The sequence below is a fragment of the Lutra lutra genome, chromosome 9 (genome assembly GCF_902655055.1).
Source record: "Lutra lutra chromosome 9, mLutLut1.2, whole genome shotgun sequence".
Classification (NCBI taxonomy): domain Eukaryota; kingdom Metazoa; phylum Chordata; class Mammalia; order Carnivora; family Mustelidae; genus Lutra; species Lutra lutra.
The window spans coordinates 121,857,865-121,885,763 of NC_062286.1; the positions used below are offsets into that span (position 1 = coordinate 121,857,865).

Below are 27,899 nucleotides of genomic sequence, written 5' to 3' on the forward strand. Positions count from 1 at the left end.
CTTTATTTCCTGTGACCCGTTTAATACTGGCAAAGTTCAAGAACTCTCCTGTGCAGCCTTATTGCAGGCCACCCCCTCCCCAAACTGCTTTGCAGCTCCTCTGCCAATCCTTGTTGCTTCCTCCCTCTGCTCCTTTGCTCAAGCCGTCTCCTCTGCCTGGAAAGCCCATTCCAGCTTTTTTCTGCAATTCTCCCAATTTTAAGCCTCAGCTGAGGATTCATCTCTCTTAGATTTTTCTCTGAGGCTCCAGACTGAAAACTCTGTGTTCCCAGAAGCCCACTGTGTCTATTCCACTACCCCTTGTTGGCATGGGAGGCCCCAGAGAGCAGCACCTAGCATGATGCCATGGAAATGTCCCCTTGCATATACAGTCCTTTCTTTCGGATCTGAAACCAAATGTTGAATTATTCGCAGTCCATAAAGTCTGAAAGACGAGTTGGGGAGCAGCAGCTGGAATGTTACTGGGGTCATCCTTCCGTAGCAGCTGCGGTCCTTGGAAAGGTTTTCTGATGGGAGGTAGAAATCTGCCTTCCTGAAATTTTCCACCCTGTGGTTGCAGCCTGCTGGCTCTAATCGCCATCTGAAAGCAGAGATTTTGCTCTTGGTTCCCAGAATATCAATTTCTGGGACTATTGGTACCCTGTTCCTCCTCTTCAGCTTATAATTTGTCAATGTCCCAAGAACAGAACACAATGTTCCCAGCCAGGGCTGGTTATCCTGAGGCACAGTGAAAATATTGGTTCATGGATTCCAGACCCAATACATCCTCTGACCTTCCTCTGCTTTCATTTCTCCCAGGGGTTCCTACGGTCTACAGAATGTGGACGTTTCATCCCTCATAACTCACTGCATGACTGGACCCAGACTTTTTCATCACTCTAACTCTGGTGACCATCTTTGGGTTCCCCATTCTGCTCTGCTCTCTTTCTACTAGGCTTCCATACGTGCACTCTCTCACCCTGGAGCCACCTCCTGTCTGTCTCCTGCCTGTAATATATCACTATCCCCTTCATTTATTTAACATCTCAACTTCAGGTATCAGTTCAGATGTCCTTCTGTGGAGTCTTCTGGTTCCTCCTGGCTCCCTGAACACCCTGGGTTCCTCTGCCATTGACATTTGCTTTCCTGTCTTCCAGGCCCATCTACTGCATTCTCAATGCGTAGCACAAACTTAGTTGTCAGCCTTCCCCGCCACCCCCAGAGAAAGAGAGGAAGGGAGAAAGATGTAGATTTTTCAAATGATAGCCAGCTTCCAAAATGGTCTCCAATAGTCTCTGCTTCCTGATGTTCATGCCCTGTGTGTTCCTCTCCCACACTGAGTAGAGCTGATCTGTATAACCAGTAAGATACCACAGAAATGACTGTGATTTTCAAAGTTTAGTCATAAAAGACATTTTGACTTCTACCCTGCTTTCTCATAGATGACTTGCTCTAGTGCAAGCCAGCCGCCATGTTGTGAGGATACTCAAGCAGCACTATGGTCTATGCAGAGAGGAACTGAGGCCTCTTCCTGCAAACACTGACTTGCCAGGCATGTGAGTGAGCCACATGTAAACTGATCTTCTAGTCCAAGTCAAGCCTTTACATGACTGATGTTTGACTGCAACCTCTGAGACACCAAGTCAGAACTACCTAGCTTCCAAATTCCTGATTCACAGTACCCGTGATCTAATTAATGTTTGGGGCCAATTAATTATACTGTAATAGGCAACTGACCCATGTCTAAAGTGTCCTTTTTTTTTCCCATGATAAATCTGTAAAAGGTTGTTTTGTTTTGTTTTTGCAGAAAGTAACATTTTTGAACACTCTGCAGGTTTCTCAGTGGTCATATCACACTTCATAGGAGACTCTGAGGTGTAAGGACTCAGTATCCAGAACCCCTGGTGGCTCCTCCCAAGTGACCCCAAACTAGCCAGCTGACTGTGGCATTCCCAGGCCTTCCTCCTTCCCAGGCAACTGGGCTGTGGGGGGTTGGGAAAGAATCAGGTTTCAAATCTGATGGGGGTCCCATCCACCCAGCAAGAAAAATCAGAGATGAGGCCAAATCCAAGGAAACTGTTCATATTACATACTTTATTTCCAATCTACAACCATTAAAAACCTTTTGTAAGTTTACACTGTACATTTATTCTCATGTCTGAAATAAGACACAGGGGCAGGGAGAGCTGGAGGATTGGGCCAGTTGTCCCAGCACCTAATCAGTCTTGGGAAGGAGCCTTTTGAAGACAGAAGTGGGGAAGAGAGAACAGTGGACAGGAGAGGCAGACAATTTGGCCCAAGGATGCCCTTGGTCCCTTCCCTCCCAAGGGCCTTTCCCTGGCGGTGGAGGGGGGGGGTCCCCTAGGGCCCAGGATTGCAGGACCCTCACCAAGAAACCAGGCTGGGCAGAAAGGGGGCTTCACAATATTGGCAGGGGCTGGGGAGGGGGACCAAGAGGAGAGGGCAATTTCTGGTTCTCTTCCCCAGCTGTTGGGGGTTGGAGCTGGTTTTGGCACTGTCTACTTGGTCTCACTGGAGGTGGAAGGAGGAAGAGGAGGAGGAGCTAGGGATTTAGGATTCTTTCCTTGAGGAGTTAGGTTTCTTACTATTTGAAGAGAGTCATGAGCCTGTGGTAAGGTTTCCAAGGGATACGTGGTCAGGGTCTTTGTCTCCTGTCCACCCCGACCCCCACCCCACAATTCCCACCCACTGCCTTGCTAGCACAACCCTACACGGCCTTTTGTGAGTAGAACTGGAATGAAGCCAGAGGCAGGGAAAGGAAAACTGTAGCCTTCTTCCTGCCCTCCAGCTTCCAGGAAAAGGACATAGTTGTTTTGTTAGGCAGGGAGGGGTGGGTAAGGAGAGCTCCAATCTCTCAGGCGTCCAGATGAGGCTGGTATTTTCCACCTGGTATTCTGGTCTGGGCCAGTCTCAGTCCCTCACCAGGCCGCACTGATTGCTAGTGTAGGTCAGTGGATGGCCAAGTCCTGCTATATGAGAACGACCTGGAGGGCTTGGTAAACCCCAGCTTGCTGGACCCCACAGTAGAATTTCTAATTCTGCAGGTCTTGGGTAGCGCCAGTATTTTGTATTTCTGTCAAGTTCCCAGGTAATGCTCCAGCTATTTTGAGAACCTCCAGGCACCTCACGCTCAGCAACTTGGTATCCTGAGGCAATGACAGGGAGCTGGGCCACAGCTGACAAGGCCCAACCTTAGAGGCACCAAAATACCCGGGAAGCTGCTGGAAATAGTCTTGTGGTGAGCCCCCTGTGTGGAGAAGTAAACTAAGGCACAGAGATCAGAGGGAGAGTTGAAAGAGGAACCAGGATACCAGGGCCCAGTGGAGAGAGGATAGTGATACCAAAACACAAGGGCTGTTCTAGGACCCTAGAGATCATCCTGGTGCTCATGATAAAATCATAGAATGGGGAGGCTCAAAGAACCAGCCAAACAGAGATCTTCCCAGACTTGGGCAGGGTCTCCAGATTCCTGGCTGAGGGTCTTCTTCCCAGGAGCAGTTTGAGTGGTATCAGAATGGAATGTGACCATCCAGCCCCTGACTACCTCGACCCTTCAAGGATACTTCGAGGAAACCAGAGCTCCTTCCTTTAGGGCCTGAGATCCTGCAGGCTGGTGAAGGGCAAGAAGGGAAGGGAAAGAGGGGTGATGGGATAAGCGAGGGTCCAAGGAGTGTGAGGGAGGAGTAACAGGTAGTGGGGAGGAGCCCTGGGCAGGGGAATGCAGGCCCAGCATCAAGTCCCCTTTGGTTCTTGAGTCTGGGGACTTTGCAAACTTCACACACTGTGAAGGGTAAAGGGTAAAGGGTAAAGCCAGGACAGATATTCTGGAGGCAGTGAGGCCCAGGGCAGAGCAGAGAGGATAGTGGGGTATCAAATGGACAGACTAATGGATGAATGACCCAGAGAGAGAAAAACACAAATCAGGCTGCACCTTCTTCACAAATGAGGTTAGGCAGGACTGGGCAGGGTACAGGAGCCCAGAAAAAGGGATTCAAGTCCCCCCCCCCCCCTCTCTCACACACAAACACACACACACACACACACACAACACACACACACATCCAAAGGGGACAGTGATGAGGTCCCAAGGTTGGAGACAGAGAAGATAATATGGTTCAACAGTGGACCTAGGGGATGTCCTGCTGGGCTGGGAGGTCACTGGGCTAAGCCCAGTGAGAAGCACTGGTAAGGTAGATATTCTCTGAGGTGTTGGAAGGGTGCCTCCTTTAGTATGAGAAAACATGAAATAAATGAAACGGAACCAAGGAAACATCACCAGATATGACAGCAAACATTGGAGTCAGGCAACCACAGACCCAAGTACTTCTGGGACAGGACAGGAATAGGAGCCTGAGGAGGGAGGGAAGTCCATGGTAGGGGAGCAGAGCTGGATAGGCCGTTCTGGGAGGGCTGGGGGATAGGCGTTAAAGCAAACTTGGGATGCAGAAGAGGAAAACCTGGTCATGGGTCAGGGCCACTTGGTGTGTTGGTGGGAATGAGCCAAGAAAAGGAGGCAGGAGAGGGGGAGCTTTGGAGGAAGATGTTAACAGAGTGGATGGCTGGGAGGAGGGGACTGAACAGACTGAGCCCAGAAAGAGGAAGGGGCTCAACCAAGAGCAAAGAATGGCAGAGAGGGGTCTCATTCACCACTGGGGATGCAGAATCTTCTAGAATCAGGAAACCAGCCTTCTGGTCCTGACTCTGCCTGTAGTTTGCTGTGTGACCTTGGTGAGCCACTCTCTTCTCTGGGACCAATTTTTCATCTAAAAAGGTGAGGGTCTTTGACACAAAAGGACAGAAACTGTGTGATTCCTCTTACATGAGTTACCTAGGTGAGGCACATTCATAGAGACAGAAAGTAGAATAGAGGTTACCAGGGACTTGGGGAGGGAACGAGTGACTTATTGTCTGTTCAGTGGGTAGAGTTTCAGCTCGGGTGATTAAAAAGTTCTAGAAACAAATAGTGGTGATGGTTGCATGGTTTCAAGACTGGGTTAGGTAGTGGCATATTCCAAGTGTCCTATACCCACAAAGAAAAGTCCCCAGTGGGTCAGTGGGTTTACACAGCAACCAGGACAAAGTTGGGCTGGGGGATCCGATGGACCCAGGTCCTAATCTAGGCTCGATGACCTCCCAGTTAGGTGTCTCTGGAATAAGCCCTGCACCTCCGTTTCCTGATCTGCACTAAGCCCTGTCCTGCCAAGGCTGCCTCCCAGAGCCATCTCTGACAGCTGTGAAGCAGCTGTGTGATAGGAGAGCAATTTCCAGATAGCAGAGTACTCTGGGTGGGGTGTGCAGGGGAAGATTATTAGTATGAGTGAAGAGGTAGTGGGAGCTTGGGGGGCTGGTACGGTTGGAAGGTGGGGGACATTCTGGATGGGAGGGGAGAGGGAGGAAGAGCCTGGAAGCTGGGTGGGCAAGAGAACAGGCTGGGTGATAAAACTGTGAAAGGTACATAGGAACCATGTGACAGCCAGCATATGAGAGGGTGATGTCTTTGGGCCCTTCACTTTGTCAGCAGGGAAAGCAGCTGGGACAAGAGTATCCCTGGGAAGACCAAGAGGTGGGGCGCATTTTGAGTTCATAGAAAGCGGGACCTCTAGGAGGAATTTTTAAATGGGTCAGCCTTTGGTGGGGAACGACCTGGGTGGGAAAGAGGGACAGGAATTGGACAGATGCCTTGTGCATGCAAGACCTAGGAGCCAATGATGTGCCAAAGTGGTCCAATTTTCATTTCAAATACAGACATCATTGTCCCCAGGAGGGTCTAGTTTGGCTCTGGGAAGAGGTCAGACGTAAGAAACGTGAGGTTGTCCAGTTTAGGGTCAACCCGGGCAACTAGCCCCGTACTACCCCCCAACCAGCTGATGCCAACATGATAGATCCAAGCCCAGTGATCTGTAGGGGATCAGAACCCCCAGGGTTCCTTGGGACTTTGGTGGGAGAGTGTGCAGATGGTAGAAAAGGAAGAAGGATAGAGGAGGTTGAGGAGAAGGAAGAGGAGGAAGGTGCTGGGAGTCCAGTGGAGAAGCAGGAAGGGGAGAAAGGGAAGAAGGGCAGTGTTCCTTCCTGGGACCCCAGGGCTCCAGGGGAATCCCCACTGTGGGTCAGGCAGTTTTCTGCTTTGGGAATGTTACCAAGACTTAAAAGGCATTTGAAGAAACAAACAAACTTAGAAATTACATTCCAAAAGAGTACAAGAGTTTTTACAAACCAACCCCCCCACCCCCAAAAAAGAAAACACAACCAGTTACTAATTAAAATGCTAAAAATCCAACCAAACCAATATTTACACATAACATTTTCAACCCCATCAAGCCCCACGTCCAGAGGCTTCTGCAGGAACAGTGATGAGTGACCTTGTACAGAGGCATGCAGAAAGTTGACACTAAGGACTTTACTGAAAACCAAGATCTGGAGCCTCTGACACCAGTTGGGGGCCAGGTGGCCAGGCGCTGAGACAAGAAGATTGCAAGGACAGCGTTGGACGAAGACGATGGTAAGGCTGAGCGGTCCATAGGCCTTGGGGTTCGGGTCTTATGAGGATTTCTCCCCAAGGCCAGGAGTGCAACCTCCCTGGTCCTCCATTGCTTGGGGAGGTGGCAGAAGGCCTCTGGTGGCATGCGGCCTGGTGTGAGTCCCCTCACCTGGAGATAACCTTGGAGGGACCCCCTGACCTTCTGAGTGGGAGCAGCAGCATCCCAGGGGAGACTGGCCCATGGCTCCAGGGACCTGCCTGTTCTGCCCACATAAGTCACTATGGCACAAGAGAGTGCCTGATCAGCCTGACATGGCCCTCACATTCTGCCCGTAGGAAATGAAGATGAAGGATCTAGGGTAACTTGTCCAGGTGACCCTGAAAGGGCAGAACTGGGAGCAGGTGGGAGTGCAGAGGTGTCTCCTGAGTCCTGGGGGCAAGCTCACAAAGCTGCTGGCTTTTGGTCTTCCTGCACTCTGCAGACAAGCTGCTTCATTCTGGTATTTCCAATCTGGGCCCCCCGCCAGTGGCAGGAGGTCCACGCATCTGCGTGTGTGCAGGCAGGCGTGCAACCGATATGGGTTCACTGGCACCAAGGGAGAGGCCGTCTGAGGCCTTCCCCCCACACTGCCATAAGCCACTGTGGCTCAGACAGCTCACATGGGATGTGGAGAAGAGTGGGCAGGGGAGCTGGGGCTGGAAGAGGGGCCAGGAGAGGCCATAAGGCTAAGGAAAGAGGCTGGTGAGAAGGCTGGCAGGTGGTGAGAGCTGAGGCAGGCTGGCAGACACTTTCACGTCCATGTGCAAAGCTGCAATAAACAACATTCTCGAAGTTCAGTCCTGTTTTCCTGTGAGTTCTCACGTGGGGAACTTGGAGAGATCACCACGCTCTTGGTAAGAGCCTTAGTAATCTGTGTTTGACTCGTTTAAAAAAAAAAAAAAAAAAAGGTTTCAGAGGGAGGGAGCAAAATGAGAGGGCAGATGAGAATGTTCAGGAAGTGGGGACGTTGGCCCAGTCCCCCACCCTGTCAGCGAGGGTTTGCAGACTGACTGCTGGGGGCTGGCCAAGTACCAGGCAGTGAGTGAAAAGCAGTGCTCTGAGGCCAGATGGTCAGCAGAATTGGGGAGCAAGCTGCAGGGCTCCAGCTCTACTGGGGGCCCTCTATAATTGACCAGGAGACTCGAGCTCAGCAGCCGAGCTGCCTTGTCTATCCGGGGGACCCCATGCCTGGCCATCATGCTAGAAGCCTCACGTCGTCCTAGTGGCAAGAATACATGTCTCGACCTCCAATAAATTACCTTAGGGACTTCGGGGGGAATTAAATTATTAAAATAAACTAAAACCACCTTAAATATTTATAGTAAGAAAAATTCAAATAAACAACCGAGGCAAGAAATGTGTTTCCAGGCCCCTGTCCACTGCCGTGTCCTGGAGGCACTGGCCTCTGGGGGTGCTCCTTGGCCTGGTGTGGCCAATTGGGAGTCTCTCATTGGGAACAGCTTTGCCTTCTACCAGCCACAGGATGTAAACACAGTGGAGATGTGGCGCCCCCTCCAGGCCCCAGCGATCAAGGCAGTGGGCATTTAGGCAATTTATCTGTGCACCAGATCTTGAAACTGACTCTACCTATTTCTGTCCTGGGAAGGTTGGTGCCCGCCACCAACCCCCCCCCAACCCGGTCACCTTGACGAGGGAGGCAGTTCCAGTGACCCAACCCTGAGCCCCACACGTTTCCACCTCATCTTCCAGTCCTTGCTGCATCCAGGCTACGGGCAGGGAGATCCAGCGCCCCAGGATTCCAGGCCGATACTGGCCCTGGCTACTGGCCCTATCATACCCCCGAGAGCCACAGCAATCCAGAGCAGCAGGGCTGGGAGGAGGAAGCCGTGGAGGGAAGGAAGGGACGGGGAGGATGCCCAGCTCAGTTCCACCAGGAACCCCACGTTGAATCCTATGGCAGAGCCCGTTCTTGTCATGGTGTTTCCTGCCCATGAAGGAGGCCATGGTTGGCAAGGAACATCTCTGTGAGCCCTTTTCCCTGAGGAGCACAACCAGAAGTGTATCCTTTCCTTGGCTCTTCTGAGAAGTGGGTGTGGGCAGAACCAGGCGAGGCTCTCCCAACGGACTGGCTCCCAAGGGATCGCTCTGGAGCCACCTCTGAAGCCTAGTTGTGGTCTTTCTCCCACTTGCTGCCTTCCCCTGGAAGTCAGAGATCACCACCCAGCAGTCAGCAGGAGACCCCGCTTTACCTGGTTGGGAAAGCTGTTCTCTGGCAGTGGTGTAGCGGCTGAACCTCCAAGGTGAGACGATGCCGAGGGCATGGGCCCCTCACCTCGCCTCCTCTCTGCTGGTTCCCTTCAGCGATCCGGGGACTGGGCTGGTTGAGGTGGGGAGCCCGGCTGCTCTGTCACTCGCTGGGGGGAGCTGCCCTCTCTTCCCCACCCCAGCTGGACTCTGAAGGGTGCAGCCGGCACTTGGAAGGAGAATGGCGGAGGGCAGAGCGGGACGGCCGGGCGAAGCAGGAGGTGAGAGACTGGGTGCTACAGTCACAGACAGCATCCTAGGAGCAGGGAGGATGAAGTCAGGAGGAGCTAAGAAGCACTGACCACCCAGGGGCTACATGGTTGGCCAGGAATTTGGACCCAGCTGTGCCTGGGGACCAGTTCCCAGTGACTGTGGCCCCTCTCTGGACCAATTTCTTTAAATTGTTTTTCTCCCATTAGAGTATTCATAAATAACAGTCCAGAATGTGATGAATTCTGGGATATACAGAGAAGAAAGTGGGTGTTGTCCAAAGATAAATTCTCAACGTTGCACAAGCATACGCTAATCAAAATCCTCCTACTGCCTATTCTGTAACTGCAAAACATAAACACTTTTCTGTCACTATGTATACCTAGATTTCCTTCCTTTTAGTGGCTATATACTACTCTACTGAATGGAAATACCTTATTTATCCAATTCGTGGTTTATGTGCATTTTAGGTAGTTTCTCTTTTTTTTTTACTATTATCAACACACCAGCAATAATGGTTAGAAGTGCAGCTATAGAACTAGATTGCTTGGTTCAAATCCCAGCCCTGTCACTCCCTTGGGTAAGTTGCTTAACCTCTCTGAACTTTGATTTCCTTCTAAGATGAAGGACATGATACCTTTCTCAAAATTGTTGTGAGGGTCAAATCAAATATAATACGCGAAGCATTTGGCATAGTGCCTATGAAGTATTAATAAATGTTAGCATTTTCCTTTCTTTTTTATTTTATTTTATTTTATTTCTTTATTTGTCAGAAAGAGAGAAAGAAGGAGCACTACCAGGTGCAGCAGGCAGAGGGAGAAGCAGGCTCCCTACTAAGCAAGGAGCCTGATGCAGGACTCAATCCCAGGACCCTGGGATCATGACCTGAGCCAAAGGCAGATGCTTAATGACTGAGCCACCCAGGTGTCCCAATATCAGCAATTTTTACCAATAATGCCATACATTTATGTAAGGATATTCTCCCACCTCTGTGAATATTTCCATAGACTATACTCTTAGAAGAACTACCAGGTCAATGGGTAACATGCACATTTTACATACTGAAAAATACTTGGCTCAACTTTAAAATCAATATTCAAGGGACACCTAGATGGTGCAGTGGGTGAAGCCCCTGCCTTCGGCTCGGGTCATGATCTCAGGGTCCTGGGATCGAGCCCCACATCGGGCTCTCTGTTCAGCAGGGAGCCTGCTTCCTCCTCTTTCTCTGCCTGCCTCTCTGCCTACTTGTGATCTCTCTCTGTGTCAAATAAATACATAAAAATCTTAAAATAAATAAATAAATAAAAATAAAAATAAAATAAAATCAATATTCAAAATACAGCCAGCTTGTACCTTTGTCTCTTGATGTATATATGGTCCCATGGATGTGATGGTTAATTTTATGTGTCAACTTGACTGAGCTACAGGGTGCCCAGATATCTAGTCACATATTACCCCGAGAGCTTCTGTGAGGTTGCTTTTGGAGTAGATTGCCTTCTCTAATGTGGGTGCGCCTCATCTAATCATCAAAGGTCTGGATAGAACAAAAGGGCTGACTCTCCCAGAGTAAGAAAGAATTCTTCCTGCCTGGTGGCCTTAGGACTGGAACTACATTAGCTACATGTGCTGTACTGGAATAACATCACTGGCTCTCCTGGTTCTCAGGTTTTTGAGCTCAGACTAGAATAAAGCATCAGCTCTCCTGGGTCTCCAGCTTGCTCTACCTTACTCTGTAATCTTAGGACATGTCAGTCTCCATAATTGTGGGAACCACTTCCTTATAATAAATCTGTCTTTCTCTATACACACCCATACACAGACACAAAGACGCACAGACACACATACATACATACAGCCTATTGGTTTAAAAAAATTTTTTTAAGTATAGCCATGGGGCTAGAGCTCACCCCTGAGATCAAAAGTTCTATGCTCCACTGATTGAGCCAGACACATGCCCCCACCAAACTGTCTTTCAAAAGGGTGTGCCCAATTTCTACAGCCTTTACTAGTATCTGGTTAGTGTTTTTTTATTGTGTTTTTTTTTAAATATATTTACTTATTTGACTGAAAGAGAGAGGCAGTATGCACAAAAGAGAGCACAGGCAGGGGGGAAGGGCAGAGGGAGAGGGAGTAGCAGGCTCCCTGCTTATTGGGTGTCTGACATGGGGTTTGATCCCAGGACCCCAGGATCACAACCTGAACCAAAGGCAGATACTTAACCGACTAAGCCACCCAGGTGCCCCTGTGGTTAATGTTTTATTTCTCTATACTCCATACTTAAAATTTTTTTTCAGTTTAATGTACATACTGAACATACGATAAAAATATGCCTTACTGAATTCTCACAGACTAAATATACCCACTGTATTAGGGTTCTCTAGAGAAACAGAACCAACAGTGTGTGTGTGTGTGTGTGTGTGTGTGTGTGTGTGTACATACGTTGTGTATAGATGAAGATCGAGAGGTAGGCAAACCATAAGGGACACTGAACTCTAGGAAACAAACTGAGAGGTGCTAGAGGGGAGGAGGGTGGGAGATGGGGTAATTGGGTGATAGGCATTAAGGAGGGCACATGATGTAACGAACACTGGGTGTTGTATAAAACTGACGAAAAGACTAAATTCTACCTCTGAAGCTAATAAAAAAATGTTTTAATCTTAAAAAAAAAAAATTTGGCAACATTTATCAAATGCCTTTAAAATTTTTATATTCTTGGGCGCCTGGGTGGCTCAGTCGGTTAAGCGGCTGCCTTCGGCTCAGGTCATGATCTCAGCGTCCTGGGATCGAGTCCCACATCGGGCTTCTTGTTCTGTAGGGAGCCTGCTTCTCCCTCTGCCTTTGCCTGCCTGTACTCTCTCTATCTCTCTGAGAAGTAAATAAATAAAATCTTTAAAAAAAATTTTTTTTAATATTCTTTTATCCTATAATCCCATTGCTGCAACTTAAACCTAAGGAAATAATCCAAAATGTGGACAAATGTTTTTGTACCAAGATGTCCACCACAGCATTATGTAAGGTAGGGAAAACCTAGAAACCACCTAAACATATAATACATACAAATGGGCCAGGCCCAGCCCATGCCACCTCTCTGAGCCCCCACCTTCAACCTTCAACGAGTGCACCGGAGGCCCCATGATACCACCCCTGACCACAGCTAATTAGACCACGGGGGTACACTGGACCCAAGTTAAACCAATCACAGTTTCTTCTTTCTTCTAGGAATGTGGAATTGGGATGGAGGGATCTGAATCAGTCTCAGGTGCTTGAACTAGAAGATGTCATAAAAAGCAAAGCTGGGACCACACATGTAAATGCAGCAGAGGGACAGAGGAAAAAAGCAGACATCAGAGAAAAGGGAGAGAAGAGAGAGACAGAGAAGGTGCTGAGGCCTTTGTGTCCTTGTGCTTGGGATCCATAAGCTATCTCACCATTTCCCCTTCTGGAAAACTAACTTATACGCATTCTTTAACTAACATGCAAATAATCCCAAACCAAATCTGAAATCGTTATCAGGAGTGGGATGTGCAGCAAAAGATTCTCAGAGAAAATGAAAGCACTTAGGCATGGAGTCTTAGGGGGCTGGGCAAGGGTATGCTAGAAAATGTTTAATAACTAATTTTCCAGGAGTGAGGGGAAAAGCCCGGATCTGGAGTATTTCTCAATTTCCATGGTGTAGTCCTCCCACTACGGCCAATCTCAAGGTGCCAAGGTGTTTTACTGAACACAGAGATGCACGCAATGACCTCTCACGGACCAGATCAGCTGGCCCCAGCACACTGATGCAGGAGAGCAGTTAAGTGTTCCCTGGAGTGGATGCTAGTGAAGCCTCGCTCACTCGTCTCTTGCTTTTCAGACCGTGTGTCCATCAGGTCTGTTGTTCCAGGCTGGGGCCTTCTAACCCCCATTCCTTCCATCCATCCATCCATCCATTTATTTATTCATTTATAAGTGGGCTCTACACCCAATATGGAGCTTGGGCTCACAACTGTGAGATCAAGAGTCACATGTCCTACTGACTGAGCCAGCCAGGCACCCCCCCGTCCACCACCAACCCCTCTTTCCAGACCAGCAAAAGGACTTTATGAAACATACAACCATATTCCTGAGTTTGAAAACCAAGAGACTTTGGACCTTCTAAGTCAACCTCCCCGCTCCCAAGAAAAAGAGTAGACCCCCACCCACCTACCTCATTGGGAAGGGCTGTGGCTCCATCTCCTTCCCGGGGGACACCATCTTTCCCCATCTGGGGAAGCACTGAGAGTCTGGCCTCCTCACTGCCACCCGACTTGGCTGTCTTCTTGTTCAGGATCCTGGCCATGCCCTCCGCCTGATGGTAGCTGGCTGGGGAGAGGGGCTCCGGCTTCTTGGTGCTCTCCTCCCCGGCTGCAGACGTGGGGCTTGGGGCCCGGCCACACACGTTGCGGAAGAACTCCTGCACGATGCCGTACTTTGGAGGTTCAGGCTTGGCCCGGGCTTCAGACATGCCCAGTTTCCAGACAGACTCTGTGCTTCCCGAGTGCTCCACCACACTGAAGAGGCTGGACAGCCCATCGTTGATGTTCCTCAACACGGGGCTATCCCGCGTGGTGGTGGAGCGGGCCCAGGCCGAGCCATTCTGCTTGCCCTGGTGCAGGTTCCAGAGGCTGCGGTCCTTGGCGCTGTCCAGCTTGGACACGGAGCGCCTCTGGAGCTTCGGTGAGCCATACTTGGGGGAGCAGCACGGCCGCTCGATGCGCGAGTGCACCTTGTCCAGGGAGGAGGAGATCTGCTTGCTGCGCACAGACACCAGTGAGGAGCTGCGGGGTGACCAGCTCTTGCCGTGGAGACTGCTGCGGGGGGGGGTCGGTTTGCAGGCCCACGCTGACTGTGCGGATGGTCTGCGTGCCCACGCTGGCCAGGCCCACCGTCTGGCTGGACGTGCTCTTGACCTTCCTCTCCAGGGAGCCCGAGCGCATGGCCTGGCGCACACAGTTGGTGATCTCCTTCATGTCGTCGCTCATGTTGCCAGACATCTCAAAGTCACGCAGGGCGGCTGGGAAGCTGGGGCCCGGCGCCGCAGGGCTGCCCCCTGAGCCCGCGTCCAAGCATTGTCGGGAGAAATTGCAGAGCCAGCGGCTGTAGGAGCTCCCGGCCAGCCCGTCGGCCTCAGCTGACTCTTTGGGCTTGGCAGTGGTGAAAAGGAAGCCGGGCTCGATGATGATCTTGCCCTCCCTGTCGTGGACCACGGGGACGCCCAGGCGCCGGGCCACTGGGGGGCTGTAGTACACGCGGATGCCCGTCTTGTCGGGAGCCGTGTAGCTGCGCTGCATCTGCCTCCCCGCGGGCTCCTGGCAGCCCAGGGGTCCCAGGCGGTTGCAGTCCCGTGGCGAGAGCCCTGGCTGCTCCTGGCCCTCCTTCTCCGGGTCCACTGGCTGGGGGCCCACAAAGGCAAAGGCGGGGTTGTTGGGCGGCTTCTTACCCCGGGCCGCGTCCCCGGCAAGGTACGGGGAACAGTCAAGCAAACTTTCAAATTCAGACATGGAGGAAACAGATTTGGTCCTGGGAGGAGTGGAGGAGAAAAGAGCAACGTTAATGGGAGAAAACAGACAAGGACCAGACACTTTGCTCTTCGTCCCTGGTCCCCGCACTGCATGAGGGCTAGGGCCACGACCGTCTGGCTTACCTCTCGTGGAAGACACTGTTGGTGCCCAGCCCCACGCCACCTCGGCACCTGCCCCTATGTACCCAACACGTAACACTGTGAACACCTGCTACTCTGCGCCAAAGGCTTTTCTGTGCCTGCAAGGGCACACCTGACCTCCACGCAGAAGAAGCTACAAATATCACAGAGTCTGGCCCCTAGACACAGCCCTCAAGACTGGGCAGATCTCGTGGCTCAGGACCAGGCCTCCTTGATCCGAGGGTGGGAGAACTCTGCGTTGCCTGTTCTGCTCTGGACCCCAGAGTTTCTCGGTGAAACAGAGCTTTGGTTGTCCACAGAATGACAAGATCCCCCTTTACCGGCTACTTTCCCTTCCCCGTGTCACTTCCAGTATTTCCCAAATCCCTTCCCAAATAAACCATTTGCACTCAGATCCTTGTTTTAAGATCTTTGAGACAAGTTCTCGAATCCTGTGTATGGTTTTGGGGAACCCAAATAAGATGTCTAGCACAGACATGGCACGTGTTGTCTGATGACTGGAAGTGCCAGGCGGACCTAAGTGCATCTCAGAAGCCAAGATCGTTCGGCCCTCTAGGAACTCTAGCAGACAGCTCCTATTATCCCCACTAGAGACAGATGGCAAATATCAGCCAATGTCACACTACTCTAGGAAATGGCAGAATGGGAGTTCATACCCCGCCCTCTGACTCCAGAACCTACCCTCCTACCCCAGACCGCCTGGCGTGAGGTTGCTCTGACAGCTCTGATGGGGTTCTGTTGCCCTTGTCCCATTCATGGGTTTCCTAAGAGTGCAGATATATTCCCAACAGCCTCAGGGTCTCCATGGCCATAGCACAGGGCCGGGCCCAGAGGAAGCTGCACAATAATCCCAGAATGGAAGCCCAGCCTGATTCCCCTAACTCCAGTTACAGGGAGAAGGAACCGTAAGAGGAGATGGACAGTTACTTTCAAAGCTAGGATATATGCAGCCCTGGGTTTTCATGCATGTCCACTATCAAACAAGAAAAATCATGGGCTGGAATTCTCATTTTCCCTAGCTTCCTGGCTCCTGAGTGGCTTTGGTTCCACAGAAACCATATCCCAGGGTTCCCAGCTCTACTGAGATGTCGGCGGGGGGGAGTGGTGAGGGAAAAAAGACAAGCAAAGGGGTGGAGCAGGGAGAGGCATCTGAAGGACAGGGCAGGGGAGGGGCTGCAGGGCAGGGCAGGGGGAGGGGATGCCAGCACCTTTTTAAGGCGGTACCCCCAAGGTCAGCTTCAGAAACTGCCTCCTTGTCCAGAATCTTCTCGCTCTGTGTCTGTCAAGGAAGAGAGGAAGGGTGAGTTCTGGCCACCAGTGCACCAAGGGAAAGGGACAAGAAGTCCGTGCAAGATGACCTGGGATCCCATGACCAAGTCTCCTCTTATAGAACAGGAGTGATGTCAGCACCGATCTGGAATGCCTGCTGGTCAGTTTCTGGCTATAGTGGGTCTAACACTCCCTCCATAGGTATGTGATCCAAGCTTGGCCAATCAGAGCTCCAAAAGAAAACCCCAAGGAAAGAGGCTTTTTATTATTTATTTATTTATTTGGCAGAGAGAGAGAGAGAGATGGTAAGAGAGGAACTATTAACAGGGGGAGTGGGAGAAGGAGAAGCAGGCTTCCCGCTGAGCAGGGAGCCCAAGGTGGGGTGGATCCCAGGACCCTGGGATCACAACTAGAGCTGAAGGCAGATGCTTAATGACTGAGCCACCCAGGCACCCTGGAAAGAGTATTTTTAAAAGTTTTTCTGAATGTGGTGGCATCAAGAAAGCAGCCAGTGGCCACAGTTCAGTTGGTGGTGAGAGCAGTGACCTCAAGATTCCTGCTCAGGGCTTATCTTCCCCCTAGTTCCAGAGCAGGTCCCCTGGGACTTGCACCTGTTTTTCTGAACCTGCACCACCAGCCCTCTTGAGCCCCCATTAAATCCTCTCATGCCTCAGTTCCCCACAGTTAGTGTTTGTGGCTTGCAACCAAATCTCCTAACTCCCTCGGGCTGTTCTGAGCAAAGAGCCGGTATGGTCACTGTTTGGTTACTGAGAATGTTACTGTAATGGGTAAGACCCCCGAAGCTTAGGAGCAAATTTCACCGAAGTGACTTAACCAGTCTCCACAGAGAGGATGTTCTAAATGAGAATGTGATTCTCATTTTACCACGGGGGTAACTGGAGCCCAGAGAGGGAGAGTGACTCCCTCAAGACCACACAGCTACTCAGAGGCCTGGCTTTTTAGAAAGGCACAGCTGAAACCAAGAAAGAGTAAGCGCCTGGCCAAGGACACAGAGACAGCCGGTCTCTCTCCCAGGCATGGAAGGACAGAGATGACAGAGGGCTCCTCACAAGTCCCCAGCCATCAGCTGTAACAACGGGGTAGAGATCCCAGAACTGAGGAGCCCAGAATGTAAGGGGGTGACCTTGGTGGGGGGGGCAGAGTTAGCTTCCTCCCTGTCACATCGCCCCCAAGTGAGGGATGTGGCAGTGTGGCCAGGAGCCAAGAGAACACAGAGGAGCTGCTACCCTGCTTACCTCTTTCCAGCTGTTGTCCTGCTTCTCCAAGTCTGAGTGCTTCAGGATCCAGGGTTCAGCGGCCTTCTGCAGCTGGGCAAGGGTAAAGAGGAAGGTCAGTGGCAGGCAAGGCTCGCCAGTGGGGCCTCGCTCTGTGCAGGGCCAGTCCCTAGACTATGTTTGTAGCCTGGATGACCCAGTTATGGACGAGGAACCATCTTCCCAGTAGGCAGTAGCTCCAAGCCACCAAAAGATGGATCTGGAACCATTTGGAAACATGACCATGAAAGCAACCATTTACAGGCATCCTTATGGATGCCCTCCCATCTGCTCCAGTCCCCGCTGTCACTACTGGGCTACTTCATGCTACAGTTCCTGGGCTGGCTAGGTCAGAGAAGCCACAGCTGAACAACCAGGGTGGGGACTCCACCACTAGGAATGAGGCCGGCCTCTACACTCTGCCCTGAACAGCTCTCTATGCAAGAGGCGAGTTATAAATGATATGTATCTTACGATTACGTTATCGATAAAACAACAAAACGATCTCTGTGAATATAAATTTAAGTGGCAAGAAAAGGAAGGAATGGGTTGGGGTATGCTTTTGCACTATCTGGGTCTTATATAAAGATGAAGTCCTGATTTATGTAATTAAAAGAAAAAGTAAAACCAACGAAAAGAGTCAACATAAAGAGTGGTACAATAGCCAAACTATGGAAAGAACCTAAATGTCCATCAACAGATGAACGGATAAAGAAGATGTGGTGTACGTACACACACACACACACACACACACACACACACACACACACACACACACACAGGAATACTATGCAGCCATCAAAAAGCACAAACCCTTGCCATTTGCAATGACGTGGCTGGAACTAGAGGGTATTATGCTAAGCGAAATAAGTCAATCAGAGAAAGGCAATCTCTCTGACAGGAATTTGAGAGGCAGGGCGGGGGGGATCATGGTGGGGAGGAAAAAAATGAAACAAGATGGGATCGGGAGGGAGACCAAGCATAAGAGACTCTTAATCTCAGGAAACTGAGGGTTCTTGAAGAGGGTGAGGGAGAGGGTGGCTGGGTTATAGACATTGGGGAGGGTATGTGCTATGGTGAGTGCTGTGAAATGTATAAGACTGATGATGCACAAACATGTACTCCTAGGGCAAATAATACATTATGTTAATTAAAATAAAGAGTGCGCAGAGCAGCTTGGTAAGCGGCTGCTGGGTACACGATGTGAACTGTGGTAGGGTGTAACAGTCCACGATGGTTTTTTCCCTTGTCCCCTCTTTTGGCCAGAGGACTTTAATTTTCCCAAATTTTCAGGGTTCGGTAGGCTCTAGGGGTAGGCACATGACTTACAACTGGCCAATCAGCCTTGTGGAAAAGGGAAACTCGTTCCATTGCCTTTGGTAAGCCAGCAAGATTCAAGCACAAAATAGCAACCCTATCTGAGGACAGCTTGCTTATGAATAAAGCACAAAGGAAAGCAAGCCTGGGAGACTGGCAGAGAGATGGGCTTAGCACCTCATGCATTCTCTGAGCACCTGGATCCAGCTGTAACTGAAGGAGAGCCCAGCCCCAGACCTCTCCCATAGGGAGCCCCATGGCGGCTGCAGCAGGCCTCACCTGGCTCAGGCGGTTCTGCAGCTCCTTGACCTGCTGCTCCACCTGCTGCTTCTCACCCTGCAGCCGCTCCACCAGCTGCAGCTTCTCCTGGCTCCAGTTGCGCTCGCTGATCTGCAGCTGCCGCGTCAGCTCCATGACGGCGCTGTAGGACTCGGCCAGCAGGTGCTGCTGCTCCTCACGCTCCCTCTGGAGGGCGGCCTTCCAGTCCGGCCCCGGCCGCTCCCCAGCCCCCTTGCCAGCCTTCAGCTCCATCTGCAGCAGAAGGAAAGGCAAACTGGGTGGCTGGGACCAGGAGACCCTTCCCCTCTGCCCCCGATCCGGCCACCTTCCTTCCCTCTCAGGCACCAGCAGGGGGCGGTGGTGGGGTGGGGGGAGGCCCCTCACCGGCTAGGACTCCCCCACGCAGAACTAAGCCCTCCTCACAATCAGGGCTCGCAAGGAGCGCTTTCCACACACTAAGGGCTTCTCAAGCATTATCTCGGCATCCTCGTGAAATCTCAGCAAGACAACTACCTTTTACGATACCTTGCAGAGGAGAAAGGGGCTCGAAGAGGTTAAGTTATTTGTCCCAGGTCACAGAGCTACAAAACGGGAGGCTTTCCTAGTTATTGCTTCTCATATTTCATCAACTCTCACAAGTGGTTTGGGTTTACGGTTGGAGGGGGGCCATGCACCCACAGTCACACAATGAATGTGTGCAGGAATCAGTCCAGTGCGACGGCCTGGGGGGGGGGAGGTAAACATGCAGCCTCAAGCATCAGTGTACCCCAGATCCCCCAGGCTGTGGTCCATGAACCCCCACAGGGGCCAGTCAGCTTCCCAGTGGGTAGGGGGGCACCTGGAATGACGGGGTTTGGGGAGCAGCAGGAACATTCAGAGGAAAGGAGGGTGACATGGGGAAGCCAGAAGGTTGCGAGCACTGGGAAGAAGGCTGGGATCATGGTAATGAGAAGCCAGCAGGGGCAGAGGTTTGGGGAGCAAGTCAGGTCTGCTACTTACTAGCTGGGTGACCTTGGGAAAGAAACTTAACCCTTCCGTGCTGGTTTTGTTACAGGCTTGGAGGAAGCTGGGACCTGAAGAGCTGAGGCAGGGGTATTGCTGGTGATGGTCAGGGCATTCTCTCTGAGTGGGAGGCAACCCACCCTCTCACTTTTCAGACCAGAGGAGGGCAGCAACTTGCCTCTGGGCACACAGCAGATACCAAACACCTCCAGGACTCCTTGTTAAGGCTCCCCTGGTCACACTGGGTTGTGGGAGTAAAACAAAGCCAGCTAGCAAGAGACAAAGGGGATGCTTATGAGAAGGGGGGGAGCAAATAAGGACAGCAGGCAGCAGAAGCCTGGCCATGTATGTGAAGGACATCATCAGGTGCAGACAAGTATTAAAGCACCTGGCCTCACCTGGGAACCCATGGTGCAGCAGATGGGCCAATGATGTCCTGTGCCCATTTGTCAGTCCCTTACATTCCTTCCTTGGACCCCTGACTCCCAGTCCCCAGTGTTTCTGGGACCCTTGCTGTGTGCTTCAAGGTAAGTCTCTTGCCCTCTCTGGGTCTCAAGAGGAAGAGAAGATGTTTCTATGCTTTTTTTTTTTTTTTTAAAGATTTTATTTATTTATTTGACAGACAGAGATCACAAGTAGACAGAGAGGCAGGCAGAGAGAGAGAGGGAAGCAGGCTCCCTGCTGAGCAGAGAACCCGATGCGGGACTCGATCCCAGGACCCTGAGATCATGACCTGAGCCGAAGGCAGAAGCTTAACCCGATGAGCCACCCAGGCGCCCCTATTTCTATGCTTCTTAGGAGCACGGCTTGAGCATCGTGCTCCCAGGTCTGACAGCTATGGGGGCTTAGAAGAGGGAGGAGCAAAGAGGGCAATGTCTCTGACAGGTAGGGGACTCACCTGAGCAGTATGGCTCTTCAACTCTGCCCGCTCTGTCTCCCAGGTGGCCTTGGCCTTGGCAAACTGCTGCTGGAGCTCAGTCAGACCACGGCGTTCATCCCGCAGCAGCCAGCACAGCTCCTTCAGCGTCACCTTCATGTCGGCCAGTGTCTTGATATACTCATTGGGCTGCAGAAAGGGGAAAGGCCTGGGTCAGGAGCTTTGGAGGGGTTGGAAGGGGAGCCTGGGCTGGGAACACTCACTCAGAGTCCAGCATGGGACTCTGCCCAGTCTCAAGCAAACCCCAGGGCCTCCCCAGGCCATCTCACCCAGCCGAGCCCAGGCCTGGGCACCTCCTAGGTTGATATGTGCCCCAGCCTCACATGAACAAAAAAACTCTGAGGTCACAGCAATTATTATTCAGCCTAAATGTGTGATGGACTCCGGCTTCTTTGAGCTTCTGCAGACTCTAGGCCCCAGGTCTTTATCCTTGCCCAAGATGTGCCTCTCTGACCCACCGTGGGCCACATGGGGAATACCAACTATGCAGCCTCCCTGATGGCCTGACTGAGTCTCCATCCTCTCTCCTGGGCCCATGACCCGTCTCCCACCTACCCAAGTTCACTGTGTATGACCCTGGCGGCCCGACTCCATCACTCTCTCTGTCCCATGGCTTGATTTGAGGGTTTCTGACTCCAGACCACAAGGCCTCTCTTCATATGACCCCAATTGGATGTCCTTACCCCCACTCTACGCATCCCAAGCCACAGCCAATCCCAGAATACACTGCCACACCTCGGTACACACAGCTCTAGGTCCAAAAGGGCCTTTTCCCCACTCTAGTATGCAAGCTCCCATTCATCCTTCGAAACCTGCCACTTATTACCCTTTCTCTATGACACTGTCCCCTACACTCCGGAGAGAATTAACAGCTCTCCTGCGTATGACCGCCCAGTCCACTGCCCTGGATGACTTCTGAACCCCATAGCACTAAGTATCTGGGGCCAGTAACCAGGTGATGGCCCTCCGCAGCTCCAGTGCCCCATGCAAGACAGGTCAGGGAAGGAGGCAGGAAGCGATCATTAAACAGACAAAGGAAGCATGGGCAGGACAGGACTGGGACTGGGCTGGGAACACACCGTGTTTTGGGTCCAGCTGTCCCCTGCGCAGGTCTTGTTATCAGAATGCTGGGCGTTTAATTCCTCTTCCTCCATTAGCAGGTATAGCTCCTTCATGCTATTTACCTGTTTTTAAAAAAGCCACATTCAACAGGGGCTGGAAGGGTGTCATGCCTGAGAGTCTGACCATTAGGAGAGGGGATTCAGGCTAGTGGCCCAGATAGAAAGGGTACAACACAGCCAGGCAAGAAGAAAGAATGGGGGTTTATGGTCCAGGGTGGACCAAAGGCACTCTAGTTGGACACTGATTTCCCCAGATTTTAACTTTGGCTCCTGGGCACCATCAAGGCCTAGGAGCACAGCTGGAAAGGCAGGCCCCTCTGTCCTCCCATACCAACGCTTCTGCCCCAAGGGCCATGAGGCATCCTCAGAAATAATCATGTTGCCAGGCTGGGTCAACAGGTAGGCCCTTCGGATGGACTAAAAGAGCCATGGGCACCCGCATAATTAAAGAAATGGCAACCAAAGTTTGAGTGGACGAAAGGAACCTTCCTGGGAGGGGGTTTGCTGCTGATGGATTCTGCAGAGAAGTCCAGAGCCAGCCAAGGAAGCCAGGGTACTAGTTCAGGGTGGGAATGAAGCAGAAGGAAGCTAACTTCTGACTGGGGCACTCATTCATCTTTCATTCAACAAAGAGTTATTGAAAACCTACCGTGCACCAAGCCCTGTGTTCAGAGCTGGGGATACACCAGTGAACAAGATGGATAAAAACCATTATCCCCTTTAGCTTCCATTCCAGTAGCAAGAAAACTAACAAATAAGTGCAATGTATGAAATGGGATTAACTGTCTGGAATATCACACAGCGAAGCTCCACGGGGTACAAGAGCAAGCTAAGGAGCTGAGGGTGGGGGGTGCTGCATGTGGGTGGTCAAGGAGGGCCTCAGAGAGACACTAGTATTCGGGCAAAGTCCTGAAAGAGCTAAGAGAGAATGAGCCATGTGAACACCTGCAGGTCGAGAATTCCAGGGAAAGGGCACAGCAGATGCAAAGGTCCTGAGGTGGGAACATGTCTGCGTGAGGGAAGCAGGAGATCCACGGAGAAAGCGAGACAGGTATGGGGAATAAGGCTGGTCGCCCACACCCGGGACTTGTAGGAACTTCAGCTTCGGCTCTGGGTAAAATGGGAGCCAGAGGAGGAGCCAGAGGAGGGACGCCCACCTGATTTTTGGTTTCTCAGGATCGCCACAGCTGCCGAGCTTAATGGGCAGCAACAGAACCCCCAACACAAAACTCCAGGGGATGCCATCCACATGCAGTACATGCCGCCTGGGGTACCTCCTCGTATCCTTCTGAATGCAAGGTGCTTGGCAGAAGGGTGCAGAGTGGGGAGACCACGTAAGAGGCTACAGTGAAAATCCAGGCAAGAAGTGATGGTGGCTCAGCCGGGAGGGAGGGCAGAGCAGCTGGGTTAGACTCTAGATTCTGGATAGAGTCACAACATGCAAGGAAGGCCATTTAAGCCATGTACCTGGACAAGCTCCCCAAGGGGGCAGGTGGTGGTAAGGGAGAGACGTGGCCCAAAGGCTGAGCCTTGGGGACTCTGACGTTAAGAGAGGGCAAGGAGAAAAGGAGGATCCAGCCAAGGAGATCAAGAAAGAGCAACTAGTGAGGTGGAAGGAAACCCAAGAGAATTTGATGTCCTAGAAACCAAATGAAGAAGAGTTTCTAATATCAGCGCAGACACTGAGACTGGGAAGTACTCCGAGGATGGTGGGGGAGAAGGGCAGGGCCTGCCTGAATAAACACCCCAATTCTGTCCCTGGTCATGAGTATCTAAACATACAGACTATGGTTGTCTGTAGACACAGGTGCATGATTCTTTCTCCAAAATCCTCGGGGCCAGGTGTGTTGAGAATTCAAAATGCATGGGGATTTAGAAAGACAATGTGGTACCCACACTATTCAGGGTATCACTGCCCCAGCAGAGCCTAGTGTAACACTCTAGGCTCAAGCACACTCATGTTTCCCTACAAACATATGAATTTTAACACGAAATGGGATAAATAAAGGTTTTACTGCCAAATGAATGTCAGGCCAATCTTTTCCAATTGAGTTTAGATACAACCAAACACAGCTCTCTCAGAATTTCTGGATTTCAGAACTGAGGCAAGGAATCAAAGATCTTTATCTGCAGTAGAATGGGAACAATAATTACCTACATATCTTAGCACATCTGTAAAGATGAAATGCAATCATTCACCTAAAGTACTTAAAACAGTACCTAGAATACCATACTCAATGCCTGAGCGGTTTTGTTTTTTTTTTATCATTCACACGTATAGTTATCATTTCACACGTAAAATTCTGCAAGTGTGGACAGATATTTTTGAGTATGAATGTACATCGTTTATTTATATAGTTACATGTATGTGTTTATATCATATTTATACACGTGTATGTATCTTTTTTACCAATGTATGTGGTTATGCTTACATCTTTTTTTAAAGATTTTATTTATTTATTTAAGACAAAGGGAGCAAGCATGAGTAGGGGCGGGGAGGGGCAGAGGGAGAGGGACAAGCTGACTTCTCACTGAGCAGGGAGCCTGACATGGGGCTCAATCCCAGGACCCTGAGATCATGACCTGAGTTGAAGGCAGACACTTAACCCACTCAGCCATCCAGGTGCCCTGATTATGTTTATATCTCTCTTTTTTTAAAAGATTTTTATCAGGCGCCTGGGTGGCTCAGTCGTTAGGCGTCATGTACAGACGTACATGACAAAACTTCATCAGCTGTACACTTAAGATGTGTGCACTTTACTCTATACAATGTATCCCTTAAAGTAGTAAAAAAATAATATGTACTATATGGGCCCATAATGGCATAGTAACAAAACTAGATTATTGAATTTACCCAGTTACTGTTGCCTGCTGAGGACTCTGAGGTTCATTGCAAAGGGAAATGAACAAGTCTTAGCGAGGTGTTAAAGACCGATCAGCTCTCTTTGGGGAGGGACCACGTCTGTCTCCATCACAGTATCTCTAGCCACAATGTCTGGTAAAGAGTTAGTTCTCAACAAGCAGAAGCTGAACGAGTGAATGAATGCAGGGATGGAAGCCTACAGCCTGACAGCTTGGGGATGAGCCTCAGGGTTGTGTCAATGTCACCTGGGTGTCTACTCCCATCTTCCCCACCCTAGCCCTGCCCTAGTCCCAGCCCCAGGGGAACCATACCTCAAGGAAGTCATCCCCCTCACTGGGCAAAATCTTGCCCTGCCGCCAACGCTTGAGGAACCACCTGAGTTTCATGAAGAGCAGCAGGAAGTTGTGCTTGAACTGCTGGGACTCCTGCACCAGCATGTTCTTCTCCTGGCTCCAGAATTTCTGCTCCAGCCTCCGCTGGAGGCTCAGACTCTGCAGCTCAAACTCCCGCCTCAGGAGCGCCCTCTGCTGGTCCTCCTTCAGCTGGGAGGGGGACAGGAGCGTGAGCACCCTCAGCTACCTTCCCAACACTCCCCTTTCCCATTCCGGGCCTCAGATAAAGACAGAGAGGAAAGTTTGGGAGGTGCCTGTTGGTGATCCCTGCCAGGGGCTCTACCAACGTCAGCTACATTCTGTTGGGATAAACTCCAGGGAAGAGAAACTCATAAAAGCAACAGTGATCAGTTACGGATCACTGGGAAGTGGGATTTGAACCCGGCTCTGCCTCACTGTAAAAATCATGACATCACATAATGAGCACATGCTGGCTGCCAAAGTTTCACGGGAACTCTCACATCTGATGAGGAACCCGGGCGGGTGAGCAAGGAGGGCAGGAAGGCATGACCTATGTCGAGCGCGAAGGGCATGCCATGCCAGGGTTAGGGTTAGAGAGGGAAGATGCAAATCCTGAGGAAGGAATGCAAGGTCATGATTGAGAGAGCAGAGACCGGGATTAGAGTCTCACCCTGGATATGCAACCTGGGCCAAGCACTTCAGCTCCCTGGGCATCAGTCTCCCCATCTATAAAATGGGGACACCCTCACAGGGGAAATCCTGAGGACTAAAGGACATAATGTGTGAAAAGAGCACTGCACAGTCCTGACATACAGTAAGGGCTTAATATATGCTTTCTATTAGCAGGACTACCAGCCCGGATCAGCAGCCAGACCTTTGGGCTTTCTGATACAGGTTTTCAGCTCTGATGGGAGCAGTATGTCATAGGTGGGAAACTGAGGCCTAGAGAGGAGACAGGATTGGCCTGAGGTCACACAGGCCGTCAATGACAAGCCCAGGATTCCAGCCCAGTAGAGCTGATGCACGATCAAGTACCGCTAGGGCGAGCAGACTCAAGTTTCCCGATACCCTTGCCTTCTGAAGACCCATGGAGCCCTAAGGTTTCTGCCTTCTGTTCAGGGAAGAGATGCTGGAGTCAGTATGGGGGGCAGGCACTGGGCACCACCCACCTGGACCATTTTCTGGTTGAAGTTGTCGGCTTCCTCCTTCCGAAGCTGCCGCTCCTGGGACAGCTGCTCCTGCAGGCCCCGGAGGCTGTCATGGGCCTCAGCCAGTACCAGCTGTAGTTCCTTGATCTGGGATAGGGATGAGGGACACAGACACAGGGAGAGAGTGAGGTGGGGGGAAGAGCTGTGATCAGAGGATGAGAGTTAAGTGGGGTCCAAGCTGTCCCTGGAGTACAAATCAGGCACAGTGGCTGGCCCTACTTCAAGGGGTTGTCATGACAATTAAGCAAAACAGTGCACATCAAATTTAGCTATTATTATAATTTAGCCTTGATAATTTCCCTCTTTGAAATGCATTGGAAGAAAATAACATATTGAGAAAGCTAAGTTGGCTTCGCAAAGATGTTCATTGTCTCATTGTTTATAACTACAAAAATTTAGAAACAATTTGGATAAATTAGGGGATTAATAGGTGTGGTTAACATGTCTATGCATATGTAAAAGTCCATTCAACTATACACTTAAGGATAGTGTCCTTAATTGCATATATATCATTATATTATACTTCAATAAAAGATTAAAAAGGATATATACCCCAATAGAAAAACAGAAAGGACACGGGGACACACACTTAAATGTGAACAGTGGTTAACTGACAATCTTGTGATCTTGACTTCCTTCTATATATCTTCATGCAATGCTGCTTTGGGATTTCGCTCTAGTTATTTGTTGCTTATAAGGTCCATATAATAAAATCTTAAGAAAAAGACAAAGCTCTACGTTTTGAGGGGAAAATGTGTTTATAAGTATTGTAGCTAAACAGGCAGAACTAATCTATTCTATTAGAAGTCAGGATGATGACTGGATGGGGACCAGAAGGGAGGCTTCAAGGATAGGTCAGGCTCTGCTTCTTAATGTGCTCGCTGATTTCAAAGGAGTGTTCAGTTCGTGAAAGTCATTCTAACTGTCCACTTACAAGTTCTTTTCTATGTGTGTTATGCTTCAATTTAAAATTTTTTAAAGTATTTCTAGTAACAGAGGGAAATTCTTATGCTATCATGTTAAGCAGGAAAAAAAAAAAGGAAATATCATCTGCTACTCCTACATCAAACCTTCCCAGGCACAGCAAGATGTCCCTCTGTGGAAAAAAAAATTTTTTTTTATCTAGCCAATAACATGGAAACTTGGTGATGGAAGGCACTCTGACTTAAGGTATATCTTGTATGTCTATTTTATATGAAAGATTCTTGCGGAGTTCTTCTTGGACTCGGTGCCTAACCCAGAGCCTGGCAAGTTGTAACTGCTCAGTCAAGAGTGGCTGAATGAAACAATAACCAAAGGCATGCAGGTGAGCTGGCCTATCTCCTTTTCTCAGAAAATGAGAACTAAGTATTTCATGTTATGTTTTGGTTTTTCCCTTTTTGCCATGGCTGCTAGGAAGCTCAGACCACTTAGTTTGATTCATCAGCTTCCAGGGAATTTCTCCCCCTGGGCACTTGGCCTTCCTGGGACCACAAAATGGCCTTCCCAAGGATGTTCAGAAGAAAAGGGTGCTTAGGGTGGGACACACACAAGGTTCTCCATGGCTCAGGAGTCTCAGGGAGGCTCCATCCCAACCACAGGAGCCTTTTCCTACTTCAGGTTC

The 27,899-nt window shown here is 50.5% G+C and overlaps 1 protein-coding gene across 1 annotated transcript in view; it reads right to left on the reverse strand.

Annotated features, from left to right (window-relative positions):
• Positions 1–2,053: 2,053 nt before the first annotated feature.
• Positions 2,054–27,899, reverse strand: part of SOGA1 (suppressor of glucose, autophagy associated 1) — a 67,910-nt gene continuing 42,064 nt past the window's right edge. The window contains 11 exon segments of the mRNA XM_047744125.1: positions 2,054–4,009; positions 4,052–9,039; positions 13,180–13,833; positions 13,835–14,531; positions 15,882–15,952; positions 17,199–17,270; positions 18,813–19,064; positions 20,713–20,880; positions 21,831–21,935; positions 25,047–25,277; positions 26,258–26,383. Coding sequence (XP_047600081.1) covers positions 8,887–9,039; positions 13,180–13,833; positions 13,835–14,531; positions 15,882–15,952; positions 17,199–17,270; positions 18,813–19,064; positions 20,713–20,880; positions 21,831–21,935; positions 25,047–25,277; positions 26,258–26,383 — 2,529 coding nt within the window. The 3' untranslated portion in view covers positions 2,054–4,009; positions 4,052–8,886.